Consider the following 22,274-nt stretch of genomic DNA (forward strand, 5'->3'; position numbering starts at 1 on the left):
AGACTAGGACACGGAGTAATGGATTTAAACTAAGAGAAAAGCGATTCCACCTAAACATTAGGAAGAACTTTCTGACAGTGAGGGCGGTTCGACGGTGGAATGCCCTGACTCAGGGGGTGGGGTGAAGTCCCTGTCTTTGGAGGTCTTTAAACTGAGGTTGGATGGCCATCTGTCGGGAGCGCTTTGATTGTGGGATCCTGCATGGCAGGGGGTTGGACTGGATGGCCCTTGTGGTCTCTTCCAACCTTGTGTGATTTTGTGATTTTTTGTGATTTTGTGAAGTGGTATTAAGGATAAAATTATTAAGCACACAGAAGAACACAGCAGAAAATAAGCATGGCTTCAGGAGCATCCAATGAAGCTGATGAGCAGTAGATTCAGGACGGAGAGGAGGAGGAGGAGTTGGGTTTTATACCCCAATTTTCTCTACCCTTATGGAGTCTCAAACCAGCTTACAATCCTCTTCCCTTCCTCTCCCCACAACAGACACCTTGTGAGGTAGGTGAGGCTGAGAAAGTTTGGAGAGGTCACCCAGCTGGCTTCATGTGTAGGAGTGGGGAAACCAACCTGCTTCTCCAGATTAGAGTCTGCTGCTCATGTGGAGGAGTGGGGAATCAAATCCAGATTAGAGTTCACCGCTCTTAACCACTACACCACATTGAGCAAGTGATTAAAATGTGGTAGTCATTGCCAGAGGATGTAGCGAAGTCCACAGGCATACACGGCTTTAAAAGGGGATTTAATATATTCATGGAGGATTGGTCCATCAGTGACTACTAGCCATGGTGGTAAATGGTGAACCTCCATATCGAGAGGTAGTAAACCTCTGAATACTAGTGCCAGGGGTCAACATCAGAGGAAGGGCTTGATTTCTGTGCCGTATGTCGGCCCTCCAGAATAACTGGTTGGCCAGTGTGTGAGACAGGATGAACTCTTCTTCGAGTTGGTTTTTACATGCCGACTTTCTCTACCACTTATGGGAGACTCAAACCGACTTACCATCACCTTCCCTTCCCTTCCCCTCCCCACAACAGACACCCTGTGAGGTAGGTGAGGCTGAGAGAGAGTGACTTGGCCAAGGTCACCCGGCCGGCTTCGTGTGCAGGAGTGGGGAAACCCACCCAGTTCACCAGATTAGCCTCCGCCGCTCATGTGGAGGAGTGGGGAATCAAACCCGGTTCTCTAGATCAGACTCCACCACTACAAACCACCGCTCTTAACCACTGCTGGACTAGATGGGCCACTGGCCTTATCCATCAATGCTGTTCTTATGTTGTGTTCTTATGTTGTGTTCTTATGTTGCCTTTATACCCTTTCTATGCTAGTTTTATTACATTTTATGCTACTTTTACTGGATGTAGTTTTTTAAGACTGCATAATTGTAAGGCTCTTTGCTGATGGAGTTAATGTTGTTTTGCTGTCTCTTTGTTTTACTGTTGTGGTTATGCTTGTGTTTGTTTTTTATTAGTAACTGCTTTGAGCAGGTCTCTGGAAAGGTAGCATATAAGTCTTATAAATAAATAAATGTTCAAGATCCCAGCAATATACAGAGAGACACAACCTGTACATTCCCTCCTTATTTTCCTCTTGAGAAAATTGGAACTGAGCATGCTTGGGGAATAAGTCTTCTCTTGAACAAGTTCAAGTTCCATCATCTCCAAAAGAGGGACCCGAGTGAGAAACCAACCAGGGCTGTCCGCCTGTGATTTAATTTCCATGTAAATCTCCATAATTTCCAAGGGAAAGTGTTTTCACATTTCATTGGACAGCAGGTATTAAAGCATCTTTCCAGTCTCCAGCCTTACCATAAAACCACCAACAAGAAAAGGTGTTCATTTAAAGATCATACGCGATTTTTGCAGAATTTATGTCCATCTGTCTCATAACTATTCAAGTCCATTTTGTCATCGACTGAACTTGGAGTGGAAATGTAATTTCCCAAGACCGTTAGCCATTGGGGTACATTAAATACCGACAAAATTAAGCGATTAATAATTTAGGTTGGGTCATGAATCACTTAGCTTGATGGTAAAGGTCAGTTGTACTCCTAGAAATATTCATGAAAACAATACATTCCTCCATGGGGGGAAAACCCTCTTGAATCTAATTAAGGTTCAGCCTTCTATTCCCAAATTTATTTCTCCCTTCACCCAGTTGCTCAGATCTTCCTGGTAGAAGAAGTCACCTGGAATGAAGGTTGAGAGTCAGGTTGGGCAGCAAAAGATAGCTTGGTTGAGTGGCTGTTTTAAGGCTTTTTATAAAGATTTTCTACGGCCAAAGTGGAAAGCTTTAGCAAGTAGGCTCGGTGCTATTTTCTTCTGCTTCCTCCAGAGGTAATTATCTCACTCCATCAATAGCACTGTCAGAAACCCAGCGCATAATTCAGCTTTTAAATGAACAAGCCACGTAATATTTCCTGCCTCCTAGTGGAATGCTGTACAGCTCCCATTTCTCTCTGTCACTCGCTCACTGTTGATATATGCCCCCATGCACAGACTCTGAACGCCGTCTTTTCCTGCTTTCCCGTTACAGATGTTGGCTTCGACTTGACACCTACTTCATCTGGAGTTTTATAGGACCCGCAACCTTGATAATTATGGTAAGAGTTCCTGACTTCCCTGTTTTGTTGAGGACCAGAAGCCTAATTTGAAACCCACCTTTATGATCTTGTCTCTCTTCAACATATATAGATTAATTTCATAGAATTGTAGAGTTGGAAGGGACCACCAGGGTCATCAAGACCAACCCCCTGCACAATGCAGGAAATTCACAACTATCTCCCCCCACACATCCCTAGTGACCAGAAGATTGCTAAGATGCCCTCCCTCTCATCATCTGCCTAAGGTCACAGAATCAGCATTGCTGACGGATGGCCATCTAACCTCTTCTTAAAAACTTCCAGGGAAGGAGAGCTTACCACCTCCTGAGGAAGCCTGTTCCACTGAGGAACTGCTCTAACATCTTCCTAATGTCTAGATGGAAACTCTTTTGATTTGGGAAGGACACCAATGGAAGGACACCAATGACGAAAGTTTCGTCTGAATGCAAAACCCCTGCAAAAATTATAGATAGGTGGAAAGAGGCAGGTTTCTGCCCTCCTTTTCATCGCAACGGGACATGCGGAGTTTGCAGTGTGATGTGAATACATCGCCTGTGCTCCTCTGCAAGTGTTTTTCTCTGCACTGGTTCCAGCTGGAATACCAGGTCAGATTCAAGGTGCTGACTATGACCTTTAAAGCCGTACACGAGCTGGGACTATCATATCTACGGGACCGCCTCTCCTGACATGTTCCCCGGATAAATTTACGTTCGTCTAATACCAACTTACTGGTGATTCCCAGCCCAAGGAGTATCCGGCTGGCCTCGACCAGGGCCAGGGCTTTTTCGGCCCCGACCCTGCCTGGTGGAATAGCCTCCCTAGTGAAACCAGGGCCCTGCGGGATCATCCGCAGGGCCTGAAAGTCGGAGCTATTCCACTGGGCTTACCGAAAGTGACGGTTCTCATGAATACTGGCCTCCCTAATCCTTCCTTCTCCCCTGCTGCAGAGCCTCACCCCCGCTTATACCATCATGGGGGTGGTCAGATTCATCTACTGACTGCAGATGGCTATTTTTAGAATTTTAGCGCCATCAGGGGGCATTATTGTCCTATTTATTAGATTGAACTGGTCTATTTTAAAAAGGTAAAGGTCTCCTGTGCAAGCACCGGGTCATTCCTGACCCATGGGGTGACATCACATCCCGACATTTACTAGGCAGACTTTGTTTGCGGGGTGGTTTGCCAGCGCCTTTCCCAGTCATCTTCCCTTTATCCCCAAGCAAGCTGGGTCCTCATTTTACCAACCTCGGAAGGATAGAAGGCTGAGTCAACCTTGAGCCCGCTACCTGAAACCAACTTCCGTTGGGACCGAACTCAGGTCATGAGCAGAGCTTGGGCTGCAGTACTGCAGCTTACCTCTCTGCGCCACGGGGCTCCTGGGCTATTTTAAGCGGTATTTTAAATTGTATTTTAAAATGTTTTATTGCTTTATTGTATTTTGGATCACGTAAGCCGCTCTGAGCCTGACCTTCGGGTTGGGGAGGACGGGGTAAAACTGTACTAAAATAAACAAATATGCAGAGAAACTGTTAGATTGGAATCTATCTTGGTCACTTTCCCACTTCAGAAGGGGAAGATATGATTCCTCGCAGAGCCGATGTATCTTAACAGTGTCTCTGCTGTACACATCTATCTCATCTGGGGAATCTACACTGTTGCATCCGACCATGCCAAAATGTTACCGAATAGGATGAGACGTTGAGTAGAAGAACGGACAACAGCGTTTGAGATTGGAAAGATGAACTGGCGCATGATGAAGCATGATGAGGCATAGTTTATTTAGCCGTCAGATCCTGGCAACCAGTCTGAAGCCAGAACAGATGTGGTTTCCCTTTAATGCTGAGATCGGTGGGGGGTTTTAGCCCAGACCTCTTAGCCCCATGGAGAAATCTCCGTATAGCTTTAAGAATTGTCTGTGGAATGAAGTCCAAAGGGTCTTGAATAGGAACAAAAAAAACCTTGGAACTCTACCACAGGGGTGTCGAACTCATTTATTAGAAGGGTTGGATATGACAAGCTGGGTATGTTTAGCCTGAAGAGGAGAAGACTGAGAGGGGATATGAAAACCATCTTCAGGTACTTGAAGGACTGTCTAATAGAGGAGGGTGCCGAGTTGCTTTCTGTTGCCCCAGAAGGTCGGACCAGAATCAACGGGTTGAAATTAAATCAAAAGAGTTTCTGTCTAGACATTAGGAAGAATTTTCTAACAGTTGAGTGCTTTCTCAGTGGAACAAGCTTCCTCAGGAGGTGGTGGGCTCTCCTTCCCTGGAGGTTTTTAAGCAGAGGCTAGATGGCCATCTGTCAGCAATGCTGATTCTATGACCTTAGGCAGATTATGAGAGGGAGGGGACCTTGGCCATCTTCTGGGCATGGAGTAGGGGTCACTTGGGGTGCGGGGGGAGGTAGTTTGGAATTTCCTGCATTGTGCAGGGGGTTGGACTAGATGACCCTGGTGGTCACATCCAACTCTATGATTCTATGGCATAAATGTCACTTGGTGGGGGCCGAGTCATGCCTTGCCAGCCCAGATTGAGAATGGGGGGGGTGGCTGCCTCAGCTGGCTCACGGGCCAGATGAGAGCTCTCAAGGGGCCGGATCCGGCCCACAGGCCTTATGTTTGACGCCCCTGCTCTACCAGGTTGCTCTGGACCAGATGACCGACTAGCAAAACAATGAGCTCATCCCAGGAAGGCATGTCGCAGCCTTGTTCTGGACCACGTTCTAGAACAACTGCCCTATGAGGAGCAGTTGAAAGGCTTAGGGCTGTTTAGCTTGGAAAGAAGGCGGCTAAGGGGAGACATGATAGAGGTTTATAAAATTATGCATGGTTTGGAGAGAGTGGACAGGGAGAAGATTTTTTCCCTCTCTCCTGATACCAGAACACGGGGTCATCTGCTGAAGCTGGAGGGGGAGAGATTCAAAACAGATTAAAGAAAGTATTTCTTGACACAAGGGATCATTAACTTGCTCCTCTGATCCAGGAGAGAATAGGTCTGCATCATAAGAACGTAAGGAAAGGCCATGCTGGATCAGACCAAGGCTCATCAAGTCCAGCAGGCTGTTCACACAGGGGCCAACCAGGCGCCTCCAGGGAGCCCACAAGCAAGACGGCTGCAGCAGGGGTCAGCCCTGCTCCCGTGTACAAAGAAAAAAAGATGGAATGGTATAGTGGTATGGTATGGTGGTAGGTGGTGCAGCTGGCGGTGCGTGCCATTAATCGGGCACTGCAGAGGCGCCAGTGTGCACTAATGATGCACCTCGGGAGTAAGCTGTATGCTGGAGTAGGCACCTTTTGCCCTCCTGACAAGCGTCCTTGGGAAGCCGGGCATCCTAAGCCCGTGCCCTCGCCTTATTCTGGCAAAAGACTAAGCAGCTTTCTTCCCCGCTTGGAAGGGCCTCCGCAAACAACTTGCTTGACTAATGAGAAATTGCCCCTCGCCTCCAGAAACTCTCTGAGTAAATGAATGAAAGCCGGGGCACCGTTGTGATGACTCTGTTCCTCGTCTGGCTCGCCGAGAACTCGGCGTCCCGAGCCTCCTCTGTCTCGAGCGACTGAGTATTTTTGTATCTTTACCGAGACTTAACAGGCTGCGCTTTGTCTCGCCGTCGCAGTGTGGATTTTTTTAACAATTGCTCTCTTTCCTGTATATCCCGTTCTTCCGCCTTTGAAAACGGCCACACACAGAGTTCCGCATGCCGGTGTCACCGCCGCGCCTGAAGAGTCAGGATTAAATAATACACCACAGAGACCTCCCCCCCCCCAAAAAAAGCAACATGTCAGATTTTTAAACATCTGTTTTTCTATAAAAGCCCTTGTTAAGACCAGTGTATCTGACTCGGTGGCTTTGTGTCCTTCTGCGGATTCTTTTCTGTAAGCTCCCATGCCAGAGAAGTTTTTTTGAAGCAAGTCTGTAAAATGAGCAAGGCCTAATTTCTCACTGTGTTTTGTTTGCGGTGAAAAATGTCTTACTTTGCCGTCCATGTATACAAGGAAGGCACACTCCTTCATATATTGAATGAACTTAGCACGGAAGGACTAAGAGCTTGAAAAAGTTTCATATGAAATGGAATTATACCGGATTTCCATTGCACCACGTCTTGTCTCCGTTGCTTGAATTTTGCAATCTACCTGCATGGACTTGAAATTATGATATGCATTGAGCACTTTTGCCTATATTTATCTTTGTGTAAAGATTGTATGCTGTTATATTGAATTCACTTTGAACCTTTTGTAAATTTCCTGTTTGCTCAACCAAGGTTGTGCCTGTTAGTAATTACCTTTAATATACATTTTAAGAGCAATTTTGTATTGTAGTTACCTTATTTTAGGTTTACTTTTGCTGGTGCTTGCACCTTGAATTCTAAACTCCCGAGTAGCACTTGCAGCCGAATTTTGACTACAACCTCCAGGTACTAGCTGGAGATCTCCTCCTATTACAAGTGATCTCCAGCTGACGGAGATCAGTTCCCCTGGAGAAAATGGCTGCTTTGGCAATTGGACTCTGTGGCATTGAAGTCCCTCCCCTCCCCAAACCCCGCCCTCCTCAGGCTCCGCCCCCCAAAAAACCCTCCGGTGGCGAAGAGGGATCTGGCAACCTTCCAAATTTAGTAGGGGTTCCATGTGGCCACTCATGGTGGGAGACCTCCAGCCAATTGGAGCTCTTGCCCGCCAATGGTTAGCTGACCAGTGGGTGGAAACTGGAGCCAAATTGGAGGGGGGGGTTGTCCTGGGGAGAAATATTTAAAAGGCCTCGGGCACTTACCGGAAGTTCTGACCAAAGTGTTCCTGGAGACTCCTAGAGCTACCGAGAAAGGCCTGCCTGTTTGCCCAAGCTTTTGAGGGGGTTTGAACAGCAGGCTTCTTTTAAGGGAGGCGGGGGGATTTTGGACTTGTTATTTTAACTTTGGTTTTAGCTGAGGGTGTTTTAACTATTATTGTAAGCTGCCTTGAACCAAGAGGAATGGCAGGATATAAATGGTTTAATAAATAGATAAATAAATAACTTGCTGTCTAACTCTCCCCTTTTTAAAAAAATTCCAGCTTAACGTAATCTTCCTCGGGATCGCGCTTTACAAAATGTTCCATCATACGGCCATATTGAAGCCTGAATCTGGGTGCCTCGACAATATCAAGTAAGTGATGTTTTCACCCCCTGTCTCTAATGGGTTCCAACTGTGTTCCTCTTTGCACAGTCTGTACCATAGTTCCATTACGGCAGAAAGAGCAGGAGCGCACGGGTGTTCATCCGTTCACGATCCAGTAGTTTTCACGAGTGATTGGCCTTTGTCAGTTACGTTACTCTTCAGACGTTAAAGCTGCCCTCACTGGGTGGGAACCGCTTTCTTTTGTAAAGAGGAGTCACCTGACTGGCAGCTACGAGTGAATGAATGGCTGACCCAATGGCGTAGGTCTGGCCAAAGCAATTCCTAGGGAAGACCATGTGACCTGTTCCAGTGATGGTATCATTCTCATGCAACCCTCATCCATCTTCTTCTCTATATGAAGGTGTTCTTAAGACCATATAGACAGGGGTGTCAAACATACGGCCCGTGGGCTGGATCCGGCTCCTCGAGAGCTCTTATCCGGCCCGCGAGCCAGTTGAGGCAGCGCACCCCCCCCCCAGTCTCGATCTGGGCTGGCCCAACCTGACATTTACATCGTATCCAGCTCTCATAACAATTGAGTTTGACACCCCTGATATAGAAGGTGAAGTGGGATTTAAAGAGCCGGTGCCCCCAAATAGGCATATTAAGCATTCAGGGGGTTTTGTTTAAGGGGCAAACAGGCCCTTTGATTTATTGGGAAAGTCCCCGGTGGGCTGCTAGCGGCAAGGAGCAAACTAAGCCAAGTGGCCTCTTCATTTCTGGCAGCATCACCACTTAACTGAGCTTGCTCCAGGGCTACTTTCAAGTCCCTGTCCACCCTGTGTCCTTCTGTGGCACAAGGTGTACATAGTTGATACTGAAAGTGGAAGCAGATCCTTGGAAGAGAAAGCTGTAGGTTCTTTTTCATAACAAGAAGAGTTGGCTTTTATATGCCAACTTTCTCTACCACTTAAAGAGGAATCAAACTGGCTGGCAATCACCTTCCCTTCCCCTCTCCACAACAGATACCCTGTGATGTAGGTGGGGCTGAGAGAGCTCTAAGAGAGCTGTGACTAGCCCAAGGTCACCCAGCTGGCTTCATGTATAGAAGTGGGGAAACCAACCCGGTTCACCAAATTAGCATCCGCCACTCATGTGGAGGAGTGGGGAATCAAACCCAGTTCTCCAGATTAGAGTCCACCGCTCCAAACCACCGCTTTTAACCACTACACCACGCATAGAGTCATCTAGGAATACTTCAGGAAAATACGTAGACAGGGCTCTTTTTCAGGGCAAGTGAGATCGAAGGCTGACCCAGCCTTTGGGTGATGCCAATCCCTGCACTCTGCTTTGCTTGCTTGAGGGACTTCATCTGCTCTGGAGCCAGTGTGGTGTCGTGGCTAAGAGAGGGGGACTCTAATCTGGAGAAGCGGGTTGGTTTCCCCACTCCTCCACAGTAAGCCTGTAAGGTGACCTTGGGCCAGTCACAGTTCTCTCCAAACTCTCTCAGCCCCGCCTACCTCACAAGGTGTCACAAGGTGTCTGTTGTGGGGAAAGGAAGGGAAGGAGATTGTAAGCCGGTTTGAGACTCCTTAAAGGTAGAAAAAATCATGGTATAAAAACCAACTCTTCTTCTAGGCAAAACGATGTTTAGACTGGATTGGAAAGTCATTGGGTTGGATCCTGTGACTCTCTCCCACCCAGTCTTCTTCCAAAACAAAAGCACTTCTTCCCACAAGGGGAGACTTTTCTCGATCAGAAGAAGTCTTTTTCCCTTGAAGGAAAACTGAAGCAGAAGGGGTATTTGATAAGTTTATAGACATGGTACCTATAGATTAAATTTTATGTCAAAGATGTGTGATATGGAAGCCAGGATCAAGGATTACCGGTACTTCAAACAACCCTCCAAACCTTGGCTTGGAGGACTAGAAGAAAGTGTGGGCACGTGGGTTCTCTTCTCCATTTACCTTCTTTCATGCTGCTCTAAGCTTCTCTCTCTCTCTGGTTTCCTGTTCTGTACTACCCATAGTTTTGCCATGATTTTGAATTGACAAGCTGTACAGATAGCGCTTTCTCTCCAAACCTGAGTGAAAAACCATGGTTTTCTGATACTGGTTTGGAGGCCAAGAGCTTACCAGAATTTGTCAGTTCGTATGTCAAAACAATGGTTACCATTAAACAGGAAATGTAAAGGGAATCCATGCATAAGAAGGGCACAGGGGGTAATAATTGAAAAGCATCACATTCCCATTAAACACAATTTAATCAAGTCATACAAGAACCATTAAAAGTATCCAGCTGCATGCAAGGTTAACCGTGACCTGAGACCAAACTGGCATTCTTGCTTCGCCTCTAACAGATAAACAGGCATAAACTTTGGAAAATTCTCACCATTTTTCTGTCCAATCCGGCTGCAAAGATGACATCATTGGTAGATCACAGAGCTCATCATGGGGGTGGGGGTGAATGGCCTCCTTCCTCCATATTAGAAATGTTAGAATTACTTTGGCTTGTCCTTGCCCCATAATCCCTAAACGGTCTGGGACCATAGTATCTGCGGGACCATATCTCCTGGTACACCTCCCAGAGAGCACTACGCTCAGCCAATACCAACTTACTGGTTGTCCCCAACCTGAAAAGTGTCCGTCTGTCCTCAACTAGGGCCAGGGCTTTCTCATTCCTGGCCCCAGCCTGGTGGAGCTCTCCAGCGAGACGAGGGCCCTGTGGGATTGGATACAGTTCCGCAGGGCCTGTAAGACCGAGATGTCCCACCAGGCCTATGGTTGAGGGCAACAATTATTTTAACCATAGCTGCCTTCCCTTCCCCTGCTTTCAACCTCCTTTGAGTTCTCTATCGAGGATCCTGATTGCTTTTCCCTGGGCTCGCCCTGTACCTGTGTGCCAATAAAGGGGCACCAATTCGATTTTAATGTCAGAAATACTTGGTTTTAAATTGGAATTTGAAATTAATTTCTATATTTGCTGTGGTATTGTATTATGTGTTAATGGTTGTTACCCGCTAGGAGCCCAGCTTCGGCCGGGATAGAGTGTGGGAAATAATATAAACAAATAAATAAATAATCTTTGCTCAATGGAGCTAAATATTAGAGAAGAGGAAGCATGCAGAGACAGTTCTGGGAAATGGCTTGTAGGTTTTTCCAATCGTATCTGCACCTGGCACAAGAACTACAGCTCAGATAATTCGGTTGGTACTTTCTGGGCACAAGGAGGAACTTTTCACGAAAAAATATATTTAGGACGTTAAATTCTGAGAAGAGACCTTATTCTTCAAGCCTAAATTTAGGGCCTAAAAATAACCTTAAAATTAATTGAGAAAGGGGAATAACCCTGCAGAACAAAAATAATGAGACTTTGAATGCAATCGAGACCATAAATCATGCACAGTTTTAGTTGTAATTGTGGAAGTTCTTGTTCCTCAAACATTAGTTCCATAGGATGCCTTTGAGAGGAGTAGTACCCCAAAACTCAATGTGGTACTTTCAGATCTAAAATGCACGAATCAGTAAGTTGAGTTTTTGATCCATAAAAGAAGAATCTGGTAGACAAGCAAGTTATTTTCTTTCAATCCAAACAAGGAGAAGCTTTCTTAACCAGGAGCAATCACAGCTGTTCGTTTGGTAGCCATAGACAATCTTGGCGAAGTTTGAATAGTCAGATTTTATTTGCAATGTGACCAGCTTTAAATATTTTCTTTGCTCCATTTTGCTTTATTATCTGTAACCGTTTGCTCTGCTTTCCTGCTTGCTATTTTATTTTCCAAAAAGAGATCTTATAACCTCAAAGATTTGTTCTGTACATTCATTTATTTCTTTATTACTTAAATGAAAACTACTCATTCGACTCAGTGGTCTTGAGTAGTATCACACTGATAATGTTAAAAAACAGTAACGTGTGGAAGGGGTGGGAATTTGCAACATCCAAATTTGTCTTGTGTTCAGTGCCTGCTAGGAGCACTCTCAGTTTCTCTTCAGTAGGTATATTTTCCTCCCCTCGAAGAAACAGCAAAACCCACAGTTCTTTTATATCGGAGTGAAACGCACATTCCAAAAGGCAATGCTCCGATGTATCAGTTTGCCCCAATTGACACAAGCATAATCAATTCAAGTAAGGAAGCTTCTTACAGCAACCACCCATTACCTGAGAAGGTATCACGTTTAATCTGGCTAACATAAATGCCCTATACAAACACACATTTTTCCTTTAAAATGCTAATAATAAAGCAGGGAGCCCAGTTTGGACTACTGCCACCATGTGAAGGTTGATGAGGTCAACAACCCTGCTCCCTTTCCTGCACAGCCCCAACACAAAGTGAGGCTACAGGAATCTGCCTTTCACATTTTAGGGACGATGAAGAAGAAGAGTTGGTTTTTATATGCCAGCTTTCTCTACCACTTAAGGGAGACTCAAACCGGCTTAGAATCACCTTCCCCTCCCCACAGCAGACACCGCATGAGGTAGGTGGGGTTGAGGGAGCTCTAACAGAGCTGTAACTTGCCCAAGGTCGCCCACCTGACTTCACATGTAGGAGTGGGGAAACCAACCCAGATCACCAGATTAGCCTCCACCGCTCATGTGGAGGAGTGGGGAATCAAACCCGGTTCTCCAGATCAGAGTCCGCCGCTCCAATGAGAACGTGGAATGAGAAGGTGTCATCTTTCTCTTGTCTGTTTGCTCTTCTGATCTCATGTTGAATGATGGTCACCTGATCCCCAGCTGATAGAAAAGAGTGCAGATTACGCACCTAGTATAGTTTGTGAAAGGCTTTCCTGTGATGTGAACTTCCAGGAACATCCCAAGATTGCCTACCTGATTGATGGAGACGGTGCTGAATCCCTACTAAAATAGAAGGGCCAGCTTCCCCACCACCACAGGGCCTGCCAACTCTCACCAATTTCATTTTCTCAGGATTCAGTCCACCACCTGTCATTCTTTCATCTTGTCGGGATTTGGCTTCAGGTAGTTTATGTATATCCAGTCTCTCGTCATAATTCATAAAATGCCTAAGCACCAGAGGATCAAGTTGGGATAAAAAAAAGTATGTCAACCTCATATTGGTGGCTTCATAAGCAAGAATAAGGTACCCTAAGGTCAAGAAACAACATGCGCCATGGGGCTTAAGTTGATACAAGTGATCTTATGAATGCTATATTATATACAAAAGATTTAATACGTACAGAAATAAAGAACTTCCCTCTAGCCCTGTTCAAGCCTCTGTATATCCAGTGTGAATATGAAACCTACAAAACGAATAAACACAGAAGTACACCCAGACAAAAATACCAAAGCTTAGACCAAACGTGTTTCGGTTGTAAAGCCTTCTTCAGTGGTCTGCAAACATAAAATTATGAATATAATTATGCCATTCTACAAGGACCTAAATATATGTGAATAGTACAATCTTTGTGACTGAGTAAAAGGGTGTTTGTCAAATTAAAAATGCACTCATACAAACTCCATCCAGGGTTGCCTATTATAGATTTAGGCTTCTTTGTATCTACTGAAGTACTCTGTTCAAATTCTCTCAGTCATGAAGATGTATGAAGTGAAAATAGGCAACCCTGGATGGAGTTTGTATGAGTACATTTTTAATTTTACAAATCCCAATTTACTCAGTCACAAAGATTGTAATATTCACATATATTTAGGTTCTTGTAGAACACTGGTTCCCAACCAGGGGTCCGTGGACCCCCAGGGATCCCTGAGAACTAAATTAAGGTCCGCGAAACAAAGTTATAAACCCATAATAAATTAATATTTTCAATTAAAAGTTCTCTGTTATAAAAATATATATTCAAATATTATTCTAAGTTTAATGTTTAACTAACAGTTATGATTAAAGATTATTCTCAAATTCTCGGCATTTTTATTTTGAACCTTGGGGTCCCTGCACCGAACAAAAAAGTCCTAGTGGTCCCTGGTCAAAAAAAGGTTGGGAACCACTGTTGTAGAATGACATAATTGTATTCATAATTTTATGTTTGCAGACCACTGAAGAAGGCTTTACAACCGAAACGCTCAAAATTACAACAGCACAACAATGTATCCAAACAATATCACAGCTCAGACCAAACACGATATGGTTTGGATACATTGTCACACTATTGTAATTGTGTGTGTTTATGTTTATTTGGCACGCTTAGCATAGATACATAGAGGCTTGAACAGGGCTACATACAAGTTGTTTATATTATTTTTGTGTCTGTACTAAATTTACTGTATATTATTCACAAAATCACTTGGATCAATATTAGGCCATGGCTTCGTGTTGATTCCTTACTTTTTGGGTACCTTACAGCGCATTCCTGAGCCTGAAAGGCGAAAACCCTTGGGAGGCCGGGATGGTGCTGCGCCGGCATCCGGGACCCCTGCGCCGGCGTCCAGGCAACTTATGCCGGCGTTAGTGGCTCCAATGCCAACGGGAAGGCCTGGCACCGGGCGCCGGCATGGCAACCCCACCCCAGGATGCCGACAGAGCCTTCTGCTGGCGTCCCACTGGCGTAAAATCTCGCACTGGTGTCCCAGGAGGCGTCCCAGCGTCCGGGAAGGCATTCCCGGGGCAGGCCGGGGGGGGAGGAGTTGCCATTAGGCAGCTTCCTGTCCCCTTTTGCCCCGTGCAGAGAAGAGCGCAGGCACAGCCTCTCTTTTCTCTATGGGGCGAAAAGGCCCCGTTTTGTGTTCCGGTGTTTCGTGTTCCGGTGTGCGGGGAATGGTTTTAGGAGGCAGTTCCGGCATGCGGGGAATGGTTTTAGGAGGCAGCGCGGCGGTGCCACCTCCCCACCATCCACGCCCGCCAAATCTCAGGAATGCACTGTTAGTCTAGTTTCATAGGGTTAAGGTTTTTCTTCCCCTAGTTTTCTTGCTATACCTTGAATTTGGTACCTGTGTATATGTTAGAAGGCAGTGTGATATGGTTGCAAATCAAAATAAAAAAGGCCAGTGCAATTTTGGGCTGCATTAATAGATTGGTGGTGTCCAGGTCACACAAAGTAATCAGTCTAGTCTACTGCATGCTAGTCAGACCTCCTCTGGAACTCTGGTTCCAATTCCAGACAGCTCCTATGAGGAAAGGTTTTTTTAAAAATTGGGCACGTTGGGCGAAGCGAAGACTCAGGGAAGACATAATTGATTGTGCTCTTCAAATACCTGAAGGGCTGTCACACGAAAAAGGGCAAAGATCTGTTTTTTCTGCTGCTCCAGGGCTAGGTACAATGAGCTTAAGTTACAGGAAGGTAGATTTCCGTTGGATCCAGGAGAAACTTATTAAGAGTGGTTTGACAACGGAATTAAGAAAGTGCATATCACTTTTTTTGTGCTTATTTTTACATTCTGGAATTAGAAGAGATATTTTTAAGCATACGTCATGAGCGCATAAAGCTATTTTAATAAAGTGAAATTTAGATAATACATTCGGTTGAGGAAACAATGAATTAATTGTCTTACTGTTGCACTGTTGCTGACATAACATGTCAGTATAAATCACTTAACCTGACATAAAAACCTCACCTGGTTAATAAAGACATGAGAGAGCAATAAATTCCAGGGTAGGCAGTGGCTGTAACTTGATGCTATTCCTTCTGTAGCTTTTGAGGCCGCAACTGTCTAACCTCCTTCACAGACCACCTCCTTGCTGGTATAGAAGAATAAATAGCAAATAGCTTTGCCCATACAACATAATTTGATTCATCTTTAATCTAGAGAGCTTGTCAAACACAAAGCCCTTCCATTGTTTACATCATGGCTGGAATCAACTACCATTCAATAACATTGATTATCTAATCCCAATGTGTTAAAAAATTACCAAATGATCTTATGGAACAACCAAATGTCAACTGCAAGGAAGGGCAATTGTTTCTCCTGGTGTGCACCTCTAATCATGATAAGGATGTGTGGGGAGGGGCTGTGGCTCAGGGGTAGAGCATCTACTTGCCATGCAGAAGGTCCCAGGTTCAATCCCAGGTATCTCCAGTTAAAGGGACTAGGCAAGTAGGTGATGTGAAAGACCCCTGCCCGAGACCCTGGAGAGCCACTGCCAGTCTGAGTAGACAATACTGACTTCGATGGACCAAGGGTCTGATTCAGTATAAGGCAGCTTCATGTGTTCATGTGTTCAAGTCCACGACCCTCACTCAAAGATAGACCTTCTCCACCAATGTCAAAGCACACCTATTTCCCCAGACCACAGTTTTGAGGATACTGTTTGTACAAGAGATGCTCCTTCAGTGCTTGGGGCTGGAGATATAAATGATGGACCACTTATAAGCTCCTTTGGGAGACTGGCCATGTTGCCTACTGTACAAGCAGAGCCCTCCTCGTGATGGAAGAGAAGGAAGCAATTTTGCCCCTTTCCCATGACAGCCACCCGACCAATGTAGCTATTAGTATACTCAAGTCACTTGATCCCAGGATTAACTTTTCCTGGGATCACAAATGGCTCTAGGGGGAAGGGGAGGGCAGAGAAGATCCCACAATCCTTGAGGCTGTGGATGGTGGAATCTAACCCACTGCCTGGAAGGGGGTCCTCCACACCTATTGGAAGAGGATATCATCGCTTTCCTGAGCAGGCTCCTGAAAAGGCAGGTTTCAGCGTTAATCAATGGACTTTGCTTCACTACGTACTCATGCGCAATACACCATGCAGAACTGACCAGGAGCATCTGCTGCCGTTGGCTGTGGAATGAGCATCACCAAGGGCTGGTTCTCTTGACAGCCTTACCCGGAAGCGGGACTGGAAGCCCACTGTCATGTCTGTAGACAAAGCTCAAGGAAGTCATCCGTATAAAGTATGCAGAAAACCTGAGGGGAGCCAATGAGAGGAAGGTCTTCAAGGTTGTCTCTGAGAAGGGTACTGTGAAGAAGGCAATAGAAACCAGGAAGCTGGTTATAGATCAATGGGTTATTGATCAAATCAAGCCTGAACTGACCTAGAAGCTAAAATGACTAAACTGAGGCTGTTGTACTTTGGTTACATTATGAGAAGACACCAGTCGCTGGAAAAGACAATCGTGCTAGGAAAAATTGAAGGCAGCAGGAAAAGAGGAAGACCCAACAAGAGATGGATTGACTCTATAAAGGAAGCCACGGCCCTCAATTTGCAATATCTGAGCAAGGCTGTTAAGGATAGGATGTTTTGGAGGACATGATTCATAGGGTCACTATGAGTCAGAAGCGACTTGACGGCACTTAACACACACACACACATAGTCACTTTGGAGTTTTGCACTATTGCATAGCATTCTTGACACATCTTCAGTTTGATGCTCACTGTATCACCTAAATCTTTCATGGGACTCCTTGTACTGTAACAGTCAAATTATAATAGTCAACAATTACCTTATTCAACAGTTTAATGCACTAAAGCGGGTTTTATTTAATAGTTCAAGACTCCTAAAATGGGATCAAGTGGCTGCCTGTCATGCATCTGTCTCTCCAGGGTAGATGAGGCAGTATTATTTTTTGGCTGAGATTCCAGTCTGGTAAGCTAGACAATCAAGAAAGAAACCCTGAACTAAAAATTTAAGAGAGACATTCAGTTTTTCAGGGGAAGGGGGATTACCAGGCCCCGCGATATATCCTGAAGTTCCAGGGCTTGTGGCTAATCCTATATTTGTTTACTTAGAAGTAAGTCCCACTGTGTTCAGCGGGACTTAATTCCCAGTAAATGTCATCAGTTTTTAGCCTTAGCTTTTTCCTCAGGGTCTCATAAGTAAGGAGTATGTTCTCAGGGTGACAGTCCACAATCAAGGGTGCAGGCTATTTTCTGCTTCTCTATAAAGGCTTTGCCATTTGCTTTTCAAAATGTGTATTGGAAACCAAACGGTGCAGTTCCAAAATTCAAGTCATGCAAGAGTTGCATTACGTAGAAGAATTGCTCTTAGTTTAGAATTCCAGAGAGACGCCCATGTTAGTTTTGTTGCAGCAAAATCGAACAGGGCTCCGGCGGCCCTTTAAAGATTAATAAAATTTATTCCTGCATAAACTGTTGTGAGTCAGTTTATTTTGCCAGACAAAGTGAGCTCTGAGTCGCAAAACCTGGTGCTGGAATGAATTTTGCTATCTATTAAGGTGTCATTGGACGCCTATTTGTATTAGGGGTTTGCATAGCAATATTCCACATTTAAAAACAAAACAAAACAAAAATACCTTTTCGAAGCATAGAGAAGGCCAGCGGGGCAGATCTGAAAGATCCAGTTTTTCCTCACAGTATTTTTCAGGTTTGGGTTTATTAACCTGAAAATTTCCAGGTATGGTAAACTTGAACCCAAAAAATACTGGAAAAAAATTTGTGCATACTCCTAATTAGTATTTTATTAATAAATGGCTTCCTTTTGTTCTAATGGGGTATGATATAGTGTGTGGACTGAAAAGATTGTGAGCTGATTCCCACACAGCTAATTGGAAACAATAGGCAGACTGACAAGTTAGCCATAATACTAGAAAGAAAACATGAAAAAAAAATCTATAAAATCATGCATGGTATAGGCAGGGAGAAGCTTTTCTCCCTCTCTCATAATACCAGAATGCGGGGTCATCTACTGAAGCTGGACGGTGGGAGATTCTAAACAGATAAAAGGAAGTATTTCTTCACCCAACGGATAGTTAAACTGTGGAAGTCCCTGACCCAGGATGTGGTGGTGGCTGCCAACTGGGAAGGCTTGAAGAGGGGAGTGGACATGTTCATGGAGGAGAAGGGTATTCATGGCTATCAAAATGGATACTAGTCCTGATGCACACCTATTATCTCCAGGATCAGAGGAGCATGCCTATTATATCAGGTGCGGTGGAACACAGGCAGGATCATGCTGCTGCTGTCGTCTTGTTTGTGGGCTCCCTGGAGGCACCTGGTCGGCCACTGTGTGAACAGACTGCTGGACTTGATGGGCCTTGGTCTGATCCAGCAGGGCTTTTCTTATGTTCTTGTCTTGTTTATTAGTGCTATACTTACAAAACAGCCTCGACATTCCGCTTCCTAGGACTAAGAAGCAGCGTCCTGGCCTAGCCTGCAAGGGCTTGCCTTTGATATCGGCAGCTTGACATGGAAATCCAATCCAGGCTAACAGTTTTATAGATTTTCTGGCAGCCTGGGAATTTCCTGTCTAACCCAATCAGAAATCAGGGCTGCAGGCTCAAAGTTTCCCTCCCAGCCGGCTGTTGACCATTCACTTCAAAAGTCTGGGTAACGGAGGCTAAGGCAGCGTGCAGGGAAATTAGAAATGATCCATCATGGCACCTTTGAAAACTGGGTCAAATGGTGAGACGGGCCCAGGATTCAGTCCCATTCTTAGCTCCATCTGTCACCGTGTACCTGTCCCTCCCCCATCAGCCGCCAGGAGAAGCCCGCGGTTGCTGGAAAGTAGTTGGGATACCTGCCCGTGCCTTTGGGGAGGGGCTGTGACTCAGTGGTAGAGCATCTGCTTAGCATGCAGAAGGTCCCAGGTTCAATCCCCGGCATCTCCAATTAAAGGGACTGGGAGAGTAGGTGATGTGAAAGACCCCTGCCTGAGACCCTGGAGCGCCGCTGCTGGTCTGAGTAGACACGGTTGACTTGGGTGGACCGAGGGTGTGATTCAGTGAGGGAGGGGCTGTGGCTCAGTGGTAGAGCATCTGCTTGGCATGCAGAAGGTCCCAGGTTCAATCCCCAGCATCTCCTGTTAAAGGGATTAGGCAAGTAGGTGATGTGAAAGACCCCTGCCTGAGACCCTGGAGCGCCGCTGAGTAGACAATACTGACTTCGATAGACCAAGGAGTTCCACAATTTAACTATGCATTACGTGAAGAAATACTTCCTTTTATCACCCTCTGGCTTCAGCGGATGACCCCGCGTTCTAGTATTATGAGAGAGGGAGAAAAGCTTCTCCCTGTCCACTCTCCATACCATGCTTAATTTTATAGACTTCTATCATGTCTCCCCTTCACCGACTTCTTTCCAAGCTAAACAGCCCTAAGCGTTTTAACCACTCCTCATAGGGCAGTTGCTCCAGCCCCCTGATCATTTTGGTTGCTGGTAGCACTGTCCTCTAGCGAGGCTTCCCAATGCTCCTCGCTGCCTGCCCTTTGGAATAGCATGCCAGTTTGAATGCCCAGGTGCAAGGAAGAGGGATGGCTATCCTGTCACCCATCCTCCATATTTATTCCTTTACAAACCCTGGTTATATCTTAAAAATCACCTCGAACAGCCAAGCCTTATCTTCCTCCCTCAGCCCTTGCTCCAACACCCTCTTAGAAGTCGGGCTCAGTACAGATTTTGGAGGCAGCCCTCGATGTGTTTCTGTCTTCAGGGCCCTTTTCCTTCATCACGGCTCTTTCTTTAGCATTTATGTGGCAGCTGCAATACACCTTAGACTCCAGATACTCCTCTCACCCTAATATCCATTTATGCTTGTTTTCATGATAGCTAGATAACTCTCCCACGGCCACCCTATTAACTCTCACCCCCTGAGGTGTTCGCTGAGCATCATAATTCATTGTTCTCGCCTGGTGTTGTTTTTTCCCCCATTTTCTTTCTCTCGTTCTCTCTTTTTTGGTTGAACGAGTCAGCCGTCTCAGCTCCTCGCTTCTCCCCCCCCCCACCGCGAGCCCTCTTCTAAGGTTTGTGGGCCTGTGTGAATAGTTTGTTGAACGTAGAGCCTGAGGAAACGCGGGCCCAGATCTCTACCATGAAACTCGCCGGGGGTCTGCGGTTCATCACTTATCGAAAAAGGTTGCCGGTGAGGGTAGGAGCGGAGATATACACCCCCTTTAACTCAAATAATACTTGTAGCTCTTCTGTGTGTTTGTGTAAGTGCATGCATTCTGCTTGAAGACTTCTTAAAGCCTCTTCTCCCCTAACTCCCAGACCCAGGTCCCATTTCTGTTGGATTATGAGGGCGTGCGCTGTGCCCAAATCCTTGTTAAAGCAGCAGAGTGATCAAAGGCTATTGTTAACAGAGAAGCTCCTCCAAACTACTTTGTGTGCCAGGAACAAAATTGCTTGGAGCCTTTTGTCTATTCATTCATTTCATTTATTGTAGGAAATCCATTTCTGGATAGGATAGAGTTAGGACTGCCAGCTCCAGGTTGGGAAATACCTGGAGATTTTGGGGGTGGAGCCTGAGGAGGGTGGGGTTTGGAGAGGGGAGGGACTTCAATGCCATAGAGTCCAGTTGCCAAAGTGGCCATTTTCTCCAGGTGAACTGATCTCTATCAGCTGGAGATCAGTTGTAATAGCAGGAGATCTCCCACCACCACCTGGAGGTTGGCAACCTTAGATAGACTATAGTTCCCTATCTATTCTAACTAACTAGGATGGAGGGAGATCCAGGACTTACATCCTTTGCTCATGGTGGCAAGATGGAGAAGAGGTACCCGTGTGTGTGAGTAGGTGAGGAAGAAGCAGGAAGGAAGGAAGTTTCCCTAAGAGTAGCAATCTACATATCAAAGGGATAGTTCAAAGCGCAGAGAAAGGATGCCCCGTGCCTTGTCCTCTCTATCTCTCTGACTCACTAGTCTAGTCCCCCTCTGGAGTCTGAGGTTAAAAGGCAGCGTAAAGTCCTTAACGTCCAACAATTTCCCTCATAAAATTGTCTTTGGTTAGCACCCCACGAAGTCCTCAGCCCTTTCGATCTGGTTAATGGAACCTACAGCTATAGCCTATCGGTAGATTGCTCGGTTCCTCCTTATCGATGAGATCTTTCCAAGGTTAGTGGGTGAGGCCAGACTGTCCGGGATAGAGGAGGGGATATACGTCCAATAAATAAAGAAATAAAGAAATAAATAGGAAGCAAACCAGCTAGGCCTCCCTGAGCCAAGAGCGTGACCAGAGTCCCTGAAACTCCTGCCCAGCCAAAGTGGCATCGATTGAGCGGGGACGAAATTTTAGTGGAAGGAGCATCGGAGAACCTGAGGGAGCATTCCCCCCTTGTCTCACATCCCTCAGCACCAGAATAAAGCCTTTCTCCCCACCCCATCTGTCCCGAGGCAAGGTTAACATGCTCCTCTTGGAGGGCTGGTGGGTATCCTTCTTGGACAAGAGGAGTTCTCCATACCATAAGCCTTACAAACTGCTCGGGCCCAGTCAAAACTATTGTCTGAACCATTTGGGATCTGTTTTATCCGCGTTTTCTGTAAGTCCCCAAAAAAGGCGCATGAAATAAAATTGGATCCCGAGAGTAATTCTGGCACAACTATAGCAACGTTTCTCCAAGAGCCCTTTGCTTTTCTCTTCCCACTTGTATAGGTCCATCTTTCCCAGTTTTACGAAACCGTTGGGGGTGGGAACTGCAATTGCCGCAGTGTTTGTATACAAGTACTGTTTTGTGCTCGGGACAGAATGGAGCATGTGTGGTTTGTTCACTTTGGCGGTGCGCTACCACATTATTCATCGAATGTGCTATCATACAGTTGCCATTTTTATTATTTTCCCTGGCTTGTTTTAGCTTTTGTTTTTATGACTGCTATGTTCATGTTCTTAGGAGCCCCGTGGCCCAGAGTGTTAAGCTGCAGTACTGCAGTCAAAAGCTCTGCTCACGACCTGAGTTCGATCCCAATGGAAGTTGGTTTCAGGTAGCCGGCTCAAGGTTGACTCAGCCATCCT

The 22,274-nt window shown here is 45.7% G+C and overlaps 1 protein-coding gene across 9 annotated transcripts in view; it reads left to right on the plus strand.

Moving 5' to 3' along the window:
• ADGRL3 (adhesion G protein-coupled receptor L3) overlaps nucleotides 1-22,274 on the plus strand; it is a 496,674-nt gene that overhangs the window by 367,357 nt on the left and 107,043 nt on the right. For all 9 annotated transcript variants that reach the window (XM_056849204.1, XM_056849205.1, XM_056849196.1 and 6 more), the window contains exons 16-17: nucleotides 2,533-2,599; nucleotides 7,641-7,732. In XM_056849204.1, the coding sequence (XP_056705182.1) occupies nucleotides 2,533-2,599; nucleotides 7,641-7,732 (159 nt within the window). The remainder of the gene's footprint in view (nucleotides 1-2,532; nucleotides 2,600-7,640; nucleotides 7,733-22,274) is intronic.

Source organism: Euleptes europaea, chromosome 4 (assembly GCF_029931775.1).
Source record: "Euleptes europaea isolate rEulEur1 chromosome 4, rEulEur1.hap1, whole genome shotgun sequence".
Taxonomy (NCBI): Eukaryota; Metazoa; Chordata; class Lepidosauria; order Squamata; family Sphaerodactylidae; genus Euleptes; species Euleptes europaea.